General features: G+C 44.0%; 1 protein-coding gene across 1 annotated transcript in view; it reads right to left on the bottom strand.

Moving 5' to 3' along the window:
* LOC141165524 (lateral signaling target protein 2 homolog) overlaps positions 1-9,958 on the bottom strand; it is a 42,299-nt gene extending 32,341 nt beyond the window's left edge. Inside the window, exon 1 of the mRNA XM_073651184.1 lies at positions 9,801-9,958. Within this exon, the coding sequence (XP_073507285.1) occupies positions 9,801-9,842 (42 nt within the window). The 5' untranslated portion in view covers positions 9,843-9,958. The remainder of the gene's footprint in view (positions 1-9,800) is intronic.
* Positions 9,959-12,462: the final 2,504 nt, after the last annotated feature.

Here is a 12,462-nt window from a genome sequence, read left to right as displayed (position 1 = left end):
GTCTGGGTGAAATGGTGGATGAGGAAAAAGCCAATATGCTAAATGATTTTTTTTCAATCGTATTTACACAAGAAAATAGCATGACAGAAAACATGATTAGTGATAACAAAAATTCTCCAGTAAATGTCACTTGCTTAACCCAGCAGGAAGTACGGCGGCGTCTAAAAATCACTAAAGTTGACAAATCCCCGGGCCCGGATGGGATACACCTGCGAGTACTGCTGGAATTAAGTAATGTCATAGATAGACCATTATTTTTAATCTTTAAAGATTCCATAATAACAGGGTCTGTACCACAGGACTGGTGTATAGCAAATGTGGTGCCAATATTCAAAAAGGGGACAAAAACTGAACTTGGAAATTATAGGCCGGTAAGCTTAACCTCTACTGTGGGTAAAATCCTGGAGGGTTTCCTAAGAGATGCTGTGATAGAGTATCTGAAGAATAACCTCATGACCCAATATCAACATGGGTTTACGAGGGACCGTTCCTGTCAAACTAATCTGATCAGTTTTTATGAGGAGGCAAGTTCGGGACTGGACCAAGGAAATGCTGTGGATGTTGTGTATATGGACTTTTCAAAAGCTTTTGATACGGTTCCACACAAAAGGTTGATACATAAAATGAGAACAATGGGGATAGGGGAAAATATATGTATGTGGGTTAAGAATTGGCTCAGTGATAGGAAACAAAGGGTGGTTATTAATGGAAAACACTCAGACTGGGTCTCAGTTAACAGTGGGATACCACAGGGGTCAGTATTGGGCCCCCTTCTTTTTAACATATTTATTAATGACCTTGTAGGGGGCATACAGAGTAATATTTCAATATTTGCAGATGACACTAAACTCTGCAGGGTAATCAATACAGAGGAGGACAATTTTATATTACAGGAGGATCTATGTAAACTAGAAGCTTGGGCTGATAAATGGAAAATGAGCTTTAATGGGGATAAATGTAAGGTAATGCACTTGGGCAGAGGAAATAAAATGTATAATTATATGCTTAATTGTAAAACACTGGGCAAAACTGTAACTGAAAAAGACCTGGGTGTATTGGTGGATGACAAGCTCACGTTTAGTGGCCAGTGTCAGGCTGCTGCTGCAAAGGCAAATAAAATAATGGGATGCATTAAAAGAGGCATAGATGCTCATGAGGAGAACATAATTTTACCTCTATACAAGTCACTAGTGCGACCACACTTAGAATACTGTGTACAGTTCTGGTCTCCAGTGTATAAGAAAGACATAGCTGAACTAGAGCGGGTGCAGAGAAGAGCGACCAAGGTTATTAGAGGACTGGGGGGTCTGCAATACCAAGACAGGTTATTACACTTGGGGTTATTTACTGTGGAAAAAAGAAGGCTTAGGGGTGATCTTATTACTATGTACAAGTATATGAGGGGACAGTACAAAGACTTTTCTACTGATCTTTTTACTCTGAGGCCTGAGACGGGGACAAGGGGGCATCTTCTACGTCTGGAGGAAAGAAGGTTTAATCATAATCACAGACGCGGATTCTTTACTGTAAGAGCAGTGAGACTATGGAACCCTCTGCCGCATGATGTTGTAATGAGTGATTCACTGTTAAAATTTAAGAAGGGCATGGATGCCTTTCTTGAAAAGTATAATATTACAGGTTATAAATACTAGATCCCTTGATAGGGCGTTGATCCAGGGAACTAGTCTGATTGTCGTATGGAGTCGGGAAGGAATTTTTTTCCCCAATGTGGAGCTTAGTGTTTGCCACATGGGTATTTTTTTACCTTCCTCTGGATCAACAAGTTAGGCTATGGGTTGAACTAGATGGACTTAGTCTTCCTTCAACCTTAAAAACTATGTTACTATGTTATTGCCTTCTTGCTGAATATTATTTTGCTGTTCTTTTAGACCGCACGTTAAGGCACATATGTCAAACTCTGACCTGCAGGGTGAGTATATTTGGCCTGAGATGTCGGGACGGATCCCCTGAGTATATTTGGCCTGCCCGCCCATTGCACTTTCAACTATATCCTCACTAAGTGGAGCCATTATACTCTATGGAGCACTTTTTGTGGCCATTATACTGTATGGAGGGCTGTGTGGGGATTGACACCTTATTGATTCCCCTTTTTCTTGTACAAATGCAAATAGATATATATTGCATCTATGTGCTTTCTTTTGTAGACCCATGATCATAGAAAAAAAAAAAAAAAAAGAAGGAAGTATGACATTACAATCTATGGGTCCATGATGTGAACGGACAACATACGGATGCCATCCGCATAGAGTGTCCTCTCTGTTTGTAAGGCTGAATTCACGCATTCATGTTTGTGTCAAAGTCGAACAAAAAGATGCAAATCTAATATGGCAGGAAAAATTTGGAGGAGGCCCAACGTGACATTTAAGCCGCAAGAATGAAGTAAACATACTCCATTATATTAAGCTTGGACTGGCCCACAGGGGAACAGGTGAATTTCCCAATGGTCCCGACAACCTCCTACATGAGCAGGGCCCACTCGCATAATTCACTACAAAAGGTAGAATCTAAATCATTCACTAAACAAACTACCCAGTTAATTATTATCTAGACGCATAAGTTGCTGTGCTGTGGGTCAGGTTATTTTTGCATGTAGCTGAACAGTGGGCCAACAGAAACAATGTTACTGGTGGGTCCTTGACATCCTAGTCCAACACTGGTTTATATAACAGAGTTGACAGAACCAGGGAAGGTAAATGCAGAGCCACTGCCCAGTGCTGGGTCAGATCTTGCTATTCCTTGTAGAAGGCATCTACAGTATAATGATGGCAAACTAGCTCACAACTAGTCAGTGAACGTGTGGGCAGAATTGTGTGTGTGGTAAACATAGTGAAGCCACAGACTCTGTATGGACCCCGCTTACAGTGGGTCCCCCTTTATACATACACATCTCAACAATGAAATTGCATGTTAAATACCAAGAAGGAAAAGTCATTGAATTATGTAAATCACAGGATCAGGACAAATGATAATCCGCAAAATTGTACACCTGAAACACCATCTTGAATTATTCAGTATAGAATATTAGCACCACATGGAGGAACACACTTTGGCATGTTACCAGTAAGGTTATTAATGGTTGTCTGAGGAACGTTCTGCCACACTGAATGCACTTTGGCACAGAAATCATCAAGAGCCTTTGCTGGCAGCAAACTGTGCCAGTGTCAACCAATACTATTGTAACACATTTAGACCACACAGGCTGCTCACAGTAGCATGAGCAAAAGCAGACAGTTGTGTTTGTTTTTTTCGAAACTGTAGCGGGGACACTAGGAAGGGCCACACAACTGGTTCCACCACCAAGTCAATGCAAGTCACATTCAGACGTTAAGTTTGTTGGCGAATGAGAAAAAACAGATGGGCTGTCAGATTTTCATTAACGTTTGGCCAGATTCAGTTTTTTGCCCCACTGCCAAGAGGGGGGGGGAAATGAAAAAAGAAAAAAAAAAAAAGTTTCTCAGCCTTCTAGCGAAAAGTCAGTGAAAAACAGACAGCACATGGATGACATCTGAATGCAGTCAAGCTTTTTCACTGACCCATAGACTCACATTGGCGATTTTGATGCAATACTGGTATCAAGTTCGGACAAGTCTCTGCGATTTTTCATGAACCAATCGGCACGAGGAAAAATAAATAAATAGAATGAGACTTACCGGTAATTCGGTTTCTAATAACCCACCACGACAGCACAGAGGAGGATCTAACCCCACCCTAATAGGGACAGGAAATATGAAGAGGTTTAAATAGCCCCTCCCATATCCTTCTTCCAGTGTTATTACAGAGGACCACAAGAGTATAAATGCTTCAAAATAACTTTTATTTCTACTAATCAACTGTCGTAGAAACAATAAACGAGGGGGAGGGAATTACCCGTGCTGTATTATTAGAAACTGAATTACTGGTAAGTCTAATTCTATTTTTCCTAATAACCCCCCACGACAGCACACAGGAGGTATACCAAAGATATACTAGGGAGGGACAATAGCCTGAAGGACCTTCCTTCCGAAGGCTAAATCTCCAACAGACATTAGGTCTAGTCTGCAGTGTTTGGAGAAACTATGAATTGAGGACCATGTGGCAGCTCTGCAAATCTGTTCGATGGATGCGCTGTTTTTTTCAGCCCAGGAGACAGATATCGCCCTTGTAGAATGGGCTTTGGGCTTTGCTGGAGGAGGTAGATCCTGGATCTGGTAAGCCTCCATATAAGCTCCCTTAATCCAGTTGGCTATTGTGGATTTTGCTGCTTTCCTCTGTTTGGACCTTGTGTATGGGAAAATAGGTTCTTGTCTTTCCTTCCTTCTTCTGTTTCCTGAAGAAAGTGCAGTACTATTCTCCGAATGTCCAGAGTGTGGAATTCCATCTCTTTTTTGTCTTTTAGGTTGTCACAAAAAGATGGAAGGATTATCTCCTGAGATCTGTGGAAATTTGAGACCACCTTAGGTAGAAATGAAAGGTCAAGTTGGAAAATTAGACGATCTTCCAGGATTCTCAGTTAGGGTTCATTGACCAAAAGGGCCTGTAGTTCACACACTCTTCTGGCTGTAGTTCTTGCCACCAGGAAAGCTGTCTTCCAGGTCAGCCTGTCCAGTCTTATAGTTGATAAGGGCTCAAAGGGTGGAAGGGTTAACCCTTTCAGAGCAATGTTAAGGTCCCAGGGGGGAACCAGGTCTGTTACTCTAGGGTGGATGCAGGTGGCTGCTGTCATAAATCTTCTCACCCACTGATGTTCCGCTAGTCTTTGATCAAAGTATGAACTTAACGCCGCTACCTAGACCTTAAGAGTACTAGGTCTGAGACCTTTGTACAGACCTTCTTGTAAAAAGTCTAGAATCTGAGCCACATCAGCCCTATGAGGGTCTGGGCGAGTGGGTGCACACCACCTTAAGAAGGTTTTCCAGATCTTATGGTAAATGAAGTTAGTTACAGGTTTCCTGCTCTTCTGGAGAGAGTTTTGATGACTTTCTCTGAGAGGCCTCTTGTTTTTAATATCAGGAATTCAAAAGCCAGGCAGTTAGGTGTAGTCTCTCGGGATCCGGATGGTGAATCGGTCCCTGGAGAAGGAGATCCTTGATGGGAGGAAGGATTAGAGGGGGTCTCCACACTCAGACTGGTTAACGTTCCGAACCAAACTTTTTTGGCCAGCAAGGGGCCACTAGGATTACTCTGGTCCCTTCGGTCCTTATCTTCTGTAAGGTTTTTGAAAGGATAGGTAGTGGGGGAAAGGCATACGCTAGTTTGAATTCCCATTTGTAAGCGAATGCGTCCACACCCCGGCAAGGGCCGTTTGTATCCAGGGAGAAATAGTGAAGTACTTTCGCGTTCTGGTGTCCGGTGAAGAGATCTACCTCTGGATAGCCCCAAATCTCGACTAACATCTGGAAGACGTCTGGTTTTAGGCTCCACTCTCCTGGATGAATCTTTGTTCTGCTTAAGAAGTCGGCCTGGATATTGACTGAACCTTTGATATGAAAAGCCGACAAGGATAGAAGAAGATGCTCTTCAGCCCAGGAGAATATTCTTGCTGAGATTGCTTTTAAGATTTCGTATCTTGTGCCCCCTTGATGACGAAGGTGGGCTACCGTGGTGATATTGTCTGAAAATATCTGAATGTGAGATTTCTGCACCAGAGGCTCTGCTGCTCTGAGGACTTCCTCTATGGCCTTTAGTTCTCTGAAATTTGATGAGTGTTGGCTCACCTCTTTAGTCCATATACCCTGGAATAGCTCTTGGGAGACCATGGCTCCCCATCCCTTTTCGCTGGCATCCACCTTTATGGTTACCAGCAGATTCTGGATCCATGGTACTCCTCTGTTCAGATTTTTTCTGTTCAGCCACCAGAATAGAGAGGTCCTTACTCGTGGTGGTATAGGGATTCTCCTGTTCAGAGACCGTGGGTCTGTAATGTTCGGGTATGCGCCTGAGCCCAGGCCATCATCTGAATACAGGATGTCATAGACCCTAAGGACCGACATGGTGTCTCTTAATGATACTGATCTTCTGCTCCTTAGGACATTGATTTTTGCTTTTATCATGACCTGTTTTTGTTTGGGCAGGAATGACATCTGGCTGTGGGAATCCAATAGTACTCCTAGAAATGTTTTTGTCATGGAGGGAACCATATCTGATTTTTTCTGGTTCACTAACCAGCCCAGAGACAATAGGATCTGAGTGGTCAACTGTAGATGTTCTCGGAGTACTGGTACTGAGGGCCCGATTAATAACAGGTCGTCGAGGTATGGTACTATTGAAATGTTCTGACCCCTGATACAAGCCATGACTTTTGTAAATATTTGCGGGGCTGATGAAATTCCAAATGGGAGAACATTGAATTGATAGTGGACTATTTGATCCCCTTGAGCCACTGCAAATCTTAGGAACCTCCTGTGAAGTGGATGTATGGGGATGTGGTAATATGCATCCTGGAGGTCGATTGTGGCCATGACATGGTCCTGTCCTATCAGGGGGACCGTCGACCTGATGGATTCCATCTTCAATCGTTGGTAGTGGATATACTGATTCAGTGTTCTTAGATTGATTATAACTCTGTGTGAGCCATTTGTTTTTTTTTTATTAGGAAGAGTCTGGAATAATGTCCTGTGCCTCTCTCTCTCGTAGGTACCAGGGATATCACCCCTGAGGACAATAGGTCTGAAAGACCAGATATCAGGGTGGCCTGACGACTCAGAGGAGGATTGGTGTGACATCCTTCATAAAGGCCTCTTCATGGCGCTGCCCACATGGTCTCGTCAAAATCCAAGAAAGGAACATAGTGATCCATTTTGTACTTCAAGTACAATTAGATGTCACATATAAAGAATCAGTGTCAACACAAATCATCAGATGGTGTTTGCACGACATGGTGCTACAAGCCATGTATCCAACTACAGATGTTCATTGACTCCATGCCACCGCTCACAAAGAATCATGTTGGAGAGCAAGACGGCAATGGAAGCCTATCCTCTTCAGTGATGAAACCCACTTTGGTCTTGGATGCCACAAGAACCGGAGAGATTGGTCTGGAGATCATGTGGGCAACGCCATGAGGAGGCTTTCATAAAGGGAATATGAATGTGCCACACGGGCCATTTTTTAACACATCAGGCCGCATGTTTCTCATGGCACTGCGAGCAGCCTGTGTGGCATAAATCTGATCGCACATCTTGCAGCATCTTCGCACTTGTTTCTGATCAAACAAATCTCAGACATCATTGGTCGGCAATTGGAGAAGAAGTTGCTAGCGGATCTTGATGATTTGCATGTACAATTGCATTCAGTGTAGCAGAACACTGCTCAGAAAACCCAATAACCACCTTGGATTTGTGGCGCAGTAAACATTGCCGCTCATCAAGAATTGGACGAGCGGCTGTTGCCATGTACCGGTCCTGTCCACTTTACAACATGGTGTGAGAACGGCAAAAGTTAGATCACTTTAGTGCAGCCACCAGTTGCGCCAAAATGGTTACTTCTGAAAGCTTTTTACGTTCTGGTGTAAAAGCTTTAATGTATCGGTCTTTTAATTTTTACAGTGTTGACCCTTATTATTTAAGACTTGTCATTTGTCCTGGCATGCTGGATATCAGCTTCTGAGCAAAATGCTGACTGATGACAACCCACTCTTGTCTAATCAGAGGTTATCACAATTTCTATTTTTTGTTTGTACACCCACTTTTTGAAAATGGACCACAGGCTCCAATGGAATTGAGATCTGGGAAATTTGCTGGCTAGAGACCCAAAATTGTAATGTTTTGTTCATCAAGCCACTTCGTTATCACTTTCACCTATTATGTTGGTGCTCTATTATGCTGAAAAAAAAGCCCTGTCCATCACCAAATTTCTCCTTGATTGTAGTGAGAAGTTGTTTTTTGGAGGATGTTCAGATGCCATTCTTAATTCATGGCAGTGATTGTAGGCAAAGTTGTGAAGAGCCCACTTCCTTGGATGAAGAGCAACTCCACGCATGAATAGTCTCTGGAGGCTTTACTGTTGGCATAACACAGGACTCATGGTAGTGATCACTTTTTCTTCTCCTGACCATCATTCTTCCAGATGTCCCAAAAAGTCTGAACAGGGCTTCATCGGAGGGAAAAAAAAACAAGACAAACTCTTTAACCCAGTCCTCTGCAGTCCAATCCCTGTAAAATTATTTTCTCTGAAGAAGCCCCCTTCAGAGTGTTTAGCACATCTGGAAGAAAAATTGTGTGGAGAAGCTACCATGAGTCCCTAAGTCATGCCAACAGAAAACCATTCAGTGTGCTGTTGCTGTTCACCCAAGGGAGTGGGCTCTCTCACAATTTTGCCCAAGATCACTGCCATGAATGGGATCTAGAAGTCCTCCAAGAACAACTTCTCCCAACAACCCAGGAGCAGTTTGGTGATGAATAATGATTTTTTTCCTGCATAATGTAGCACGTGAACAAAACATTGACATTTCAGGTCTATGGCCAGGACACTCCCCAGTTCTGAACCCCATTGTAACCCGTCATTAATCCTCAAAAAGCAGATGGGCAAACACAGAAATTGTGATAAACTCCAAGCACGGATTAGACAAGAATGGGTTGCCATTAATCAGGATTTTGCCCATAAACTGATATCCAGCATGGCAGGACGAAGGGTGGAAGTCTTCAAAAATAAAAGAGTCAACATTGTAAATATTGAAAAAAAATAAAGAAATGAAGTGGAATATAAATTGGTTTGCATGCAGCATGTAAGAGCATGTTCACACATGGCCACTAAACAAAAAAAAAAAAAAAACAGACTGAAACATGATACGCAAATACCCTGCAATAAACAGCAAGTGTATGAAAATAATATAGGGTTTTTACTTAACATAATTTTGATCGAAAGAACGCAAAAGACATCCCACCTTGTCACGGTGACCCCATTTGGGACAGTCCTAACCCCAACATTTAAAACCTTACCGTTTGTCAAGTGACATGCATGTGGATAAGGGCCCCAAAGGGTTCCCCCTTATACAGACCCTTCCATAGATGTAAAGTGCTGGTGTAGTCAGGAGACTCCAGATGGGTTCCCCCTTATACAGACCCTTCCATAGATGTAAAGTGATGGTGTAATCAGGAGACTCCAGATGGGTTCCCCCTTATACAGACCCTTCCATAGATGTAAAGTGATGATGTAGTCAGGAGACTCCAGATGGGTTCCCCCTTATACAGACCCTTACATAGATGTAAAGTGATGATGTAGTCAGGAGACTCCAGATGGGTTCCCCCTTATACAGACCCTTACATAGATGTAAAGTGATGATGTAGTCAGGAGACTCCAGATGGGTTCCCCCTTATACAGACCCTTCCATAGATGTAAAGTGATGATGTAGTCAGGAGACTCCAGATGGGTTCCCCTTTATACAGACCCTTCCATAGATGTAAAGTGATGGTGTAATCAGGAGACTCCAGATGGGTTCCCCCTTATACAGACCCTTCCATAGATGTAAAGTGATGATGTAGTCAGGAGACTCCAGATGGGTTCCCCCTTTACACAGACCCTTACATAGCTGGAGACACCCACACCATGTCCCCTGTCCATCCCCTGCTCCCCTGGGCACGTAGCCTGGCAGCAGCCAGCCCTCTGCACAGTCACTGGGGATGGGTCCTGACTGCTTTCACACCCTAGGAACAGGTTTTACAAGTGTTGCCTTGTATTGAGGACACCTTAACTCTTTGCATCCCGCCATCCCATGTGGTCAATCACAGTCGCATAGCTGCACGGACTAGGGGGGAACGTACGGATACCCTGTACGATGCCGAATGGAGCCGAGAGCCCCTTACCTTGGGTCTGTTGAGCCATCTCCGCACCACAGAGGGTAACATGCTCCCGTCCTCCGCTCGCTCTGACTACTCTGCCCGCTCCTATCAGCACAGACTACCTCCACACCGCGCTCCTCCCTCACCTGTTTAAACAATGACTGGCGCGCTGACGTCACCGACCTGAGAACTGGGACATCTGCCGTGCGGTGTTCTCACCGGTGGGCGTGGCTTGTGTGGGGGAGGGGCCTGGCGGCCGTGTGCTCTGATAGTGTATCTGATGGAGCGCAGTGGCTGCCTCCATTGTCGGTGGGGGATGTCATCCAGTCTCATCTGCTTTATAGCTCAAGTGTCGCTTTTATTGGAAGCGTTAGAGAAGCACGTGATCATACAATGTTGTCACCATGCTCACTGCCCTAAACAATAAAAGTCATAATTCGTCTCTATGGAACAACTGCATCCGTGCCATAACCATGACTGATGTGGGGACTACAGGACTAGCAGGGAGGTCCGGCTGCCATCAGCTCTTATTGCCTTGTGGCCCTGATCGTCTACACGTTTGTTCCTTAGCATGTCCCAGGGATCCAGCCACAATGCGCTCACTTCTTGTGTGATCACACCTTTCTGCAGGTAAGGCCACGGCCCCACTATCAGTATTTGGTCAGTATTCTGTCAGTATTTTTTCTCAGGAGTGGGAGCCAAAACCAGGCGAGGAACAATCAGAGAAAAGGTAAAATAGAAACAAGTCACCAATTCTGTATATTTATCACCCACTCCTGGTTTTGGCTCCCACTCCTGAGAAAAATACTGACATAATAATAATAATTTTTATTTTTATAGCGCCAACATATTCCGCAGCACTTTACAATTTTAAGGGGGGGGCTTGAACAGACAAAAAGATATTACAAAATAAGTATAACTCAGATATTAAAAGGCGTGAGGGCCCTGCTCGCAAGCTTACAGTCTATGAATACTGATATAATACTGATAGTGGAGCCGTGGCCTCAGAGAGGGATCAGCAGAACGATCATCTGGTACTGGTATGGCACTCCTGAGAAAAAGACCAAGTACTGATAGTGGGGCCATGGCCTAAAAGGCGCTGTAGATGGGGATAGAAATAAGGCTAAATTCACACATCCATGTGTGTTAGTATCAAAGACCCATTTGTTTTCTCAGGCTGCTTCCGTTTTTCTCACTCTAGAGGTGTGCTTGCTTCCTAACCAATAAAAACACCTCTGGAACGTCTCACATTTTTATTCAAGTTTACCATTAAGCAATATATCCATCCCTCCATGTGTAAGGAGGTGGACATATTGCCCACATTCCCCCTTGAAGAACAAGTATATTGTTATATCATGGTGGCTTAGTAGTTAGCATTGTGACTTTGTATCAATGAGGTCTTGGGTTCAAATCCCACCATTGACAACATCTGCAAGGAGTTTGTATGTTCTCCCCATGATTTTGTAGGATTCCTCCCACACTCCAAAAACATACTAATAGGGAATCTGGATCTGAGGCCCAATGTGGACAGTGCTGATAATGTCTGTAAAACGCTGTGGAATTATTTTATAAGCGAGTAAAATAAATAAATCATGTAGTGTGATATGTGTTACTGATGTGAGTAGTTTGACAGCAGGGAGAGCAGGAGTTAATGTTTGGAATTAGCCCAGAGTGGGTGGGCTTAAACTGAGAGGAAGGTGACTATTTCCTCTCAGGGGGTCAGAAAGGGCCCAGAGTGCATAGAGAAGAGACCTAAGGTCTGGTGTGTGCAGTGCAGTGCAGCATTTCATGGGTGTCCCTAGTAGTGAGAGGAGACCATGAGAAAGAGATAGCATAATGCAGAGCAGAACCAAGGAAAAGTGACTGAGAGACAGAGTGATTTACCGGAGATAGGTCCTGGGAGAAGACGCATAGCAGTAAAGCCCAGAGTTTATAACTCACAGAGGTAATGGGCCCAGACAAGACGGAGTACGCCTGACGAACAGAGTGCCCCAGGCAGGAGGCCAAGAGTGACAATGGAAGACACAATAAGTACCAGCCATACTGCACCATAGTTCCCCAAAGGCGGAAGAGGACGTGGAACCGCGGGTTGAGTACTGGACTCTTGCTAGCTGAACTGTAGTGTTGAGCAGGGTTGTGGTGAAGTTGTGAGGAATAGTGAAGACAGAGAACAACAAAAGTGAGAAAAGGGATGTTCAGTAAAAAAGTTTGTTTTAAACACAGCTCCCATGATAAACTGTGAAATATCTGGTCCTGGCCAACCAGCAACATCAGTTATATGTGGCCTGCAAGGTTCTAGCGCCCACACACCCCTAGCCAGGACCCCCACCTTCATGTAACATGCCGGGGCAAGCGCCACGTTATACATTAGACACATGAAAAACAGAAGCTAATCAGAAGTCTTTCAGTTGGCATCTGTGCCTCCCGGAGCCCCATAGATTTGTACGGCCGAGTCTGAGCCATTAATGGGATCAGGATAGGACCTGCTCAGAGTCTCCCGGATTCGTACAGATGTGTAAATACATTCATTCAACTCTATGGGTCCGAGTACTGTCCCAGAAAAAAAAGTCAGCACTGGGATGTGAATGTAGTCTAAAAGATAGGGGTGGTCTATATCTGGAACCAACATCTGCACACAAAAAAGGCAGCTAGTTTCTTTATCTTACATAGATAGCTTACTATGTGT

Source organism: Phyllobates terribilis, unplaced genomic scaffold (genome assembly GCF_046119375.1).
Source record: "Phyllobates terribilis strain yellow unplaced genomic scaffold, ASM4611937v1 Scaffold_11__3_contigs__length_659146591, whole genome shotgun sequence".
NCBI classification, from domain to species: domain Eukaryota; kingdom Metazoa; phylum Chordata; class Amphibia; order Anura; family Dendrobatidae; genus Phyllobates; species Phyllobates terribilis.
This window is presented reverse-complemented; position numbering and strand designations above follow the sequence as displayed.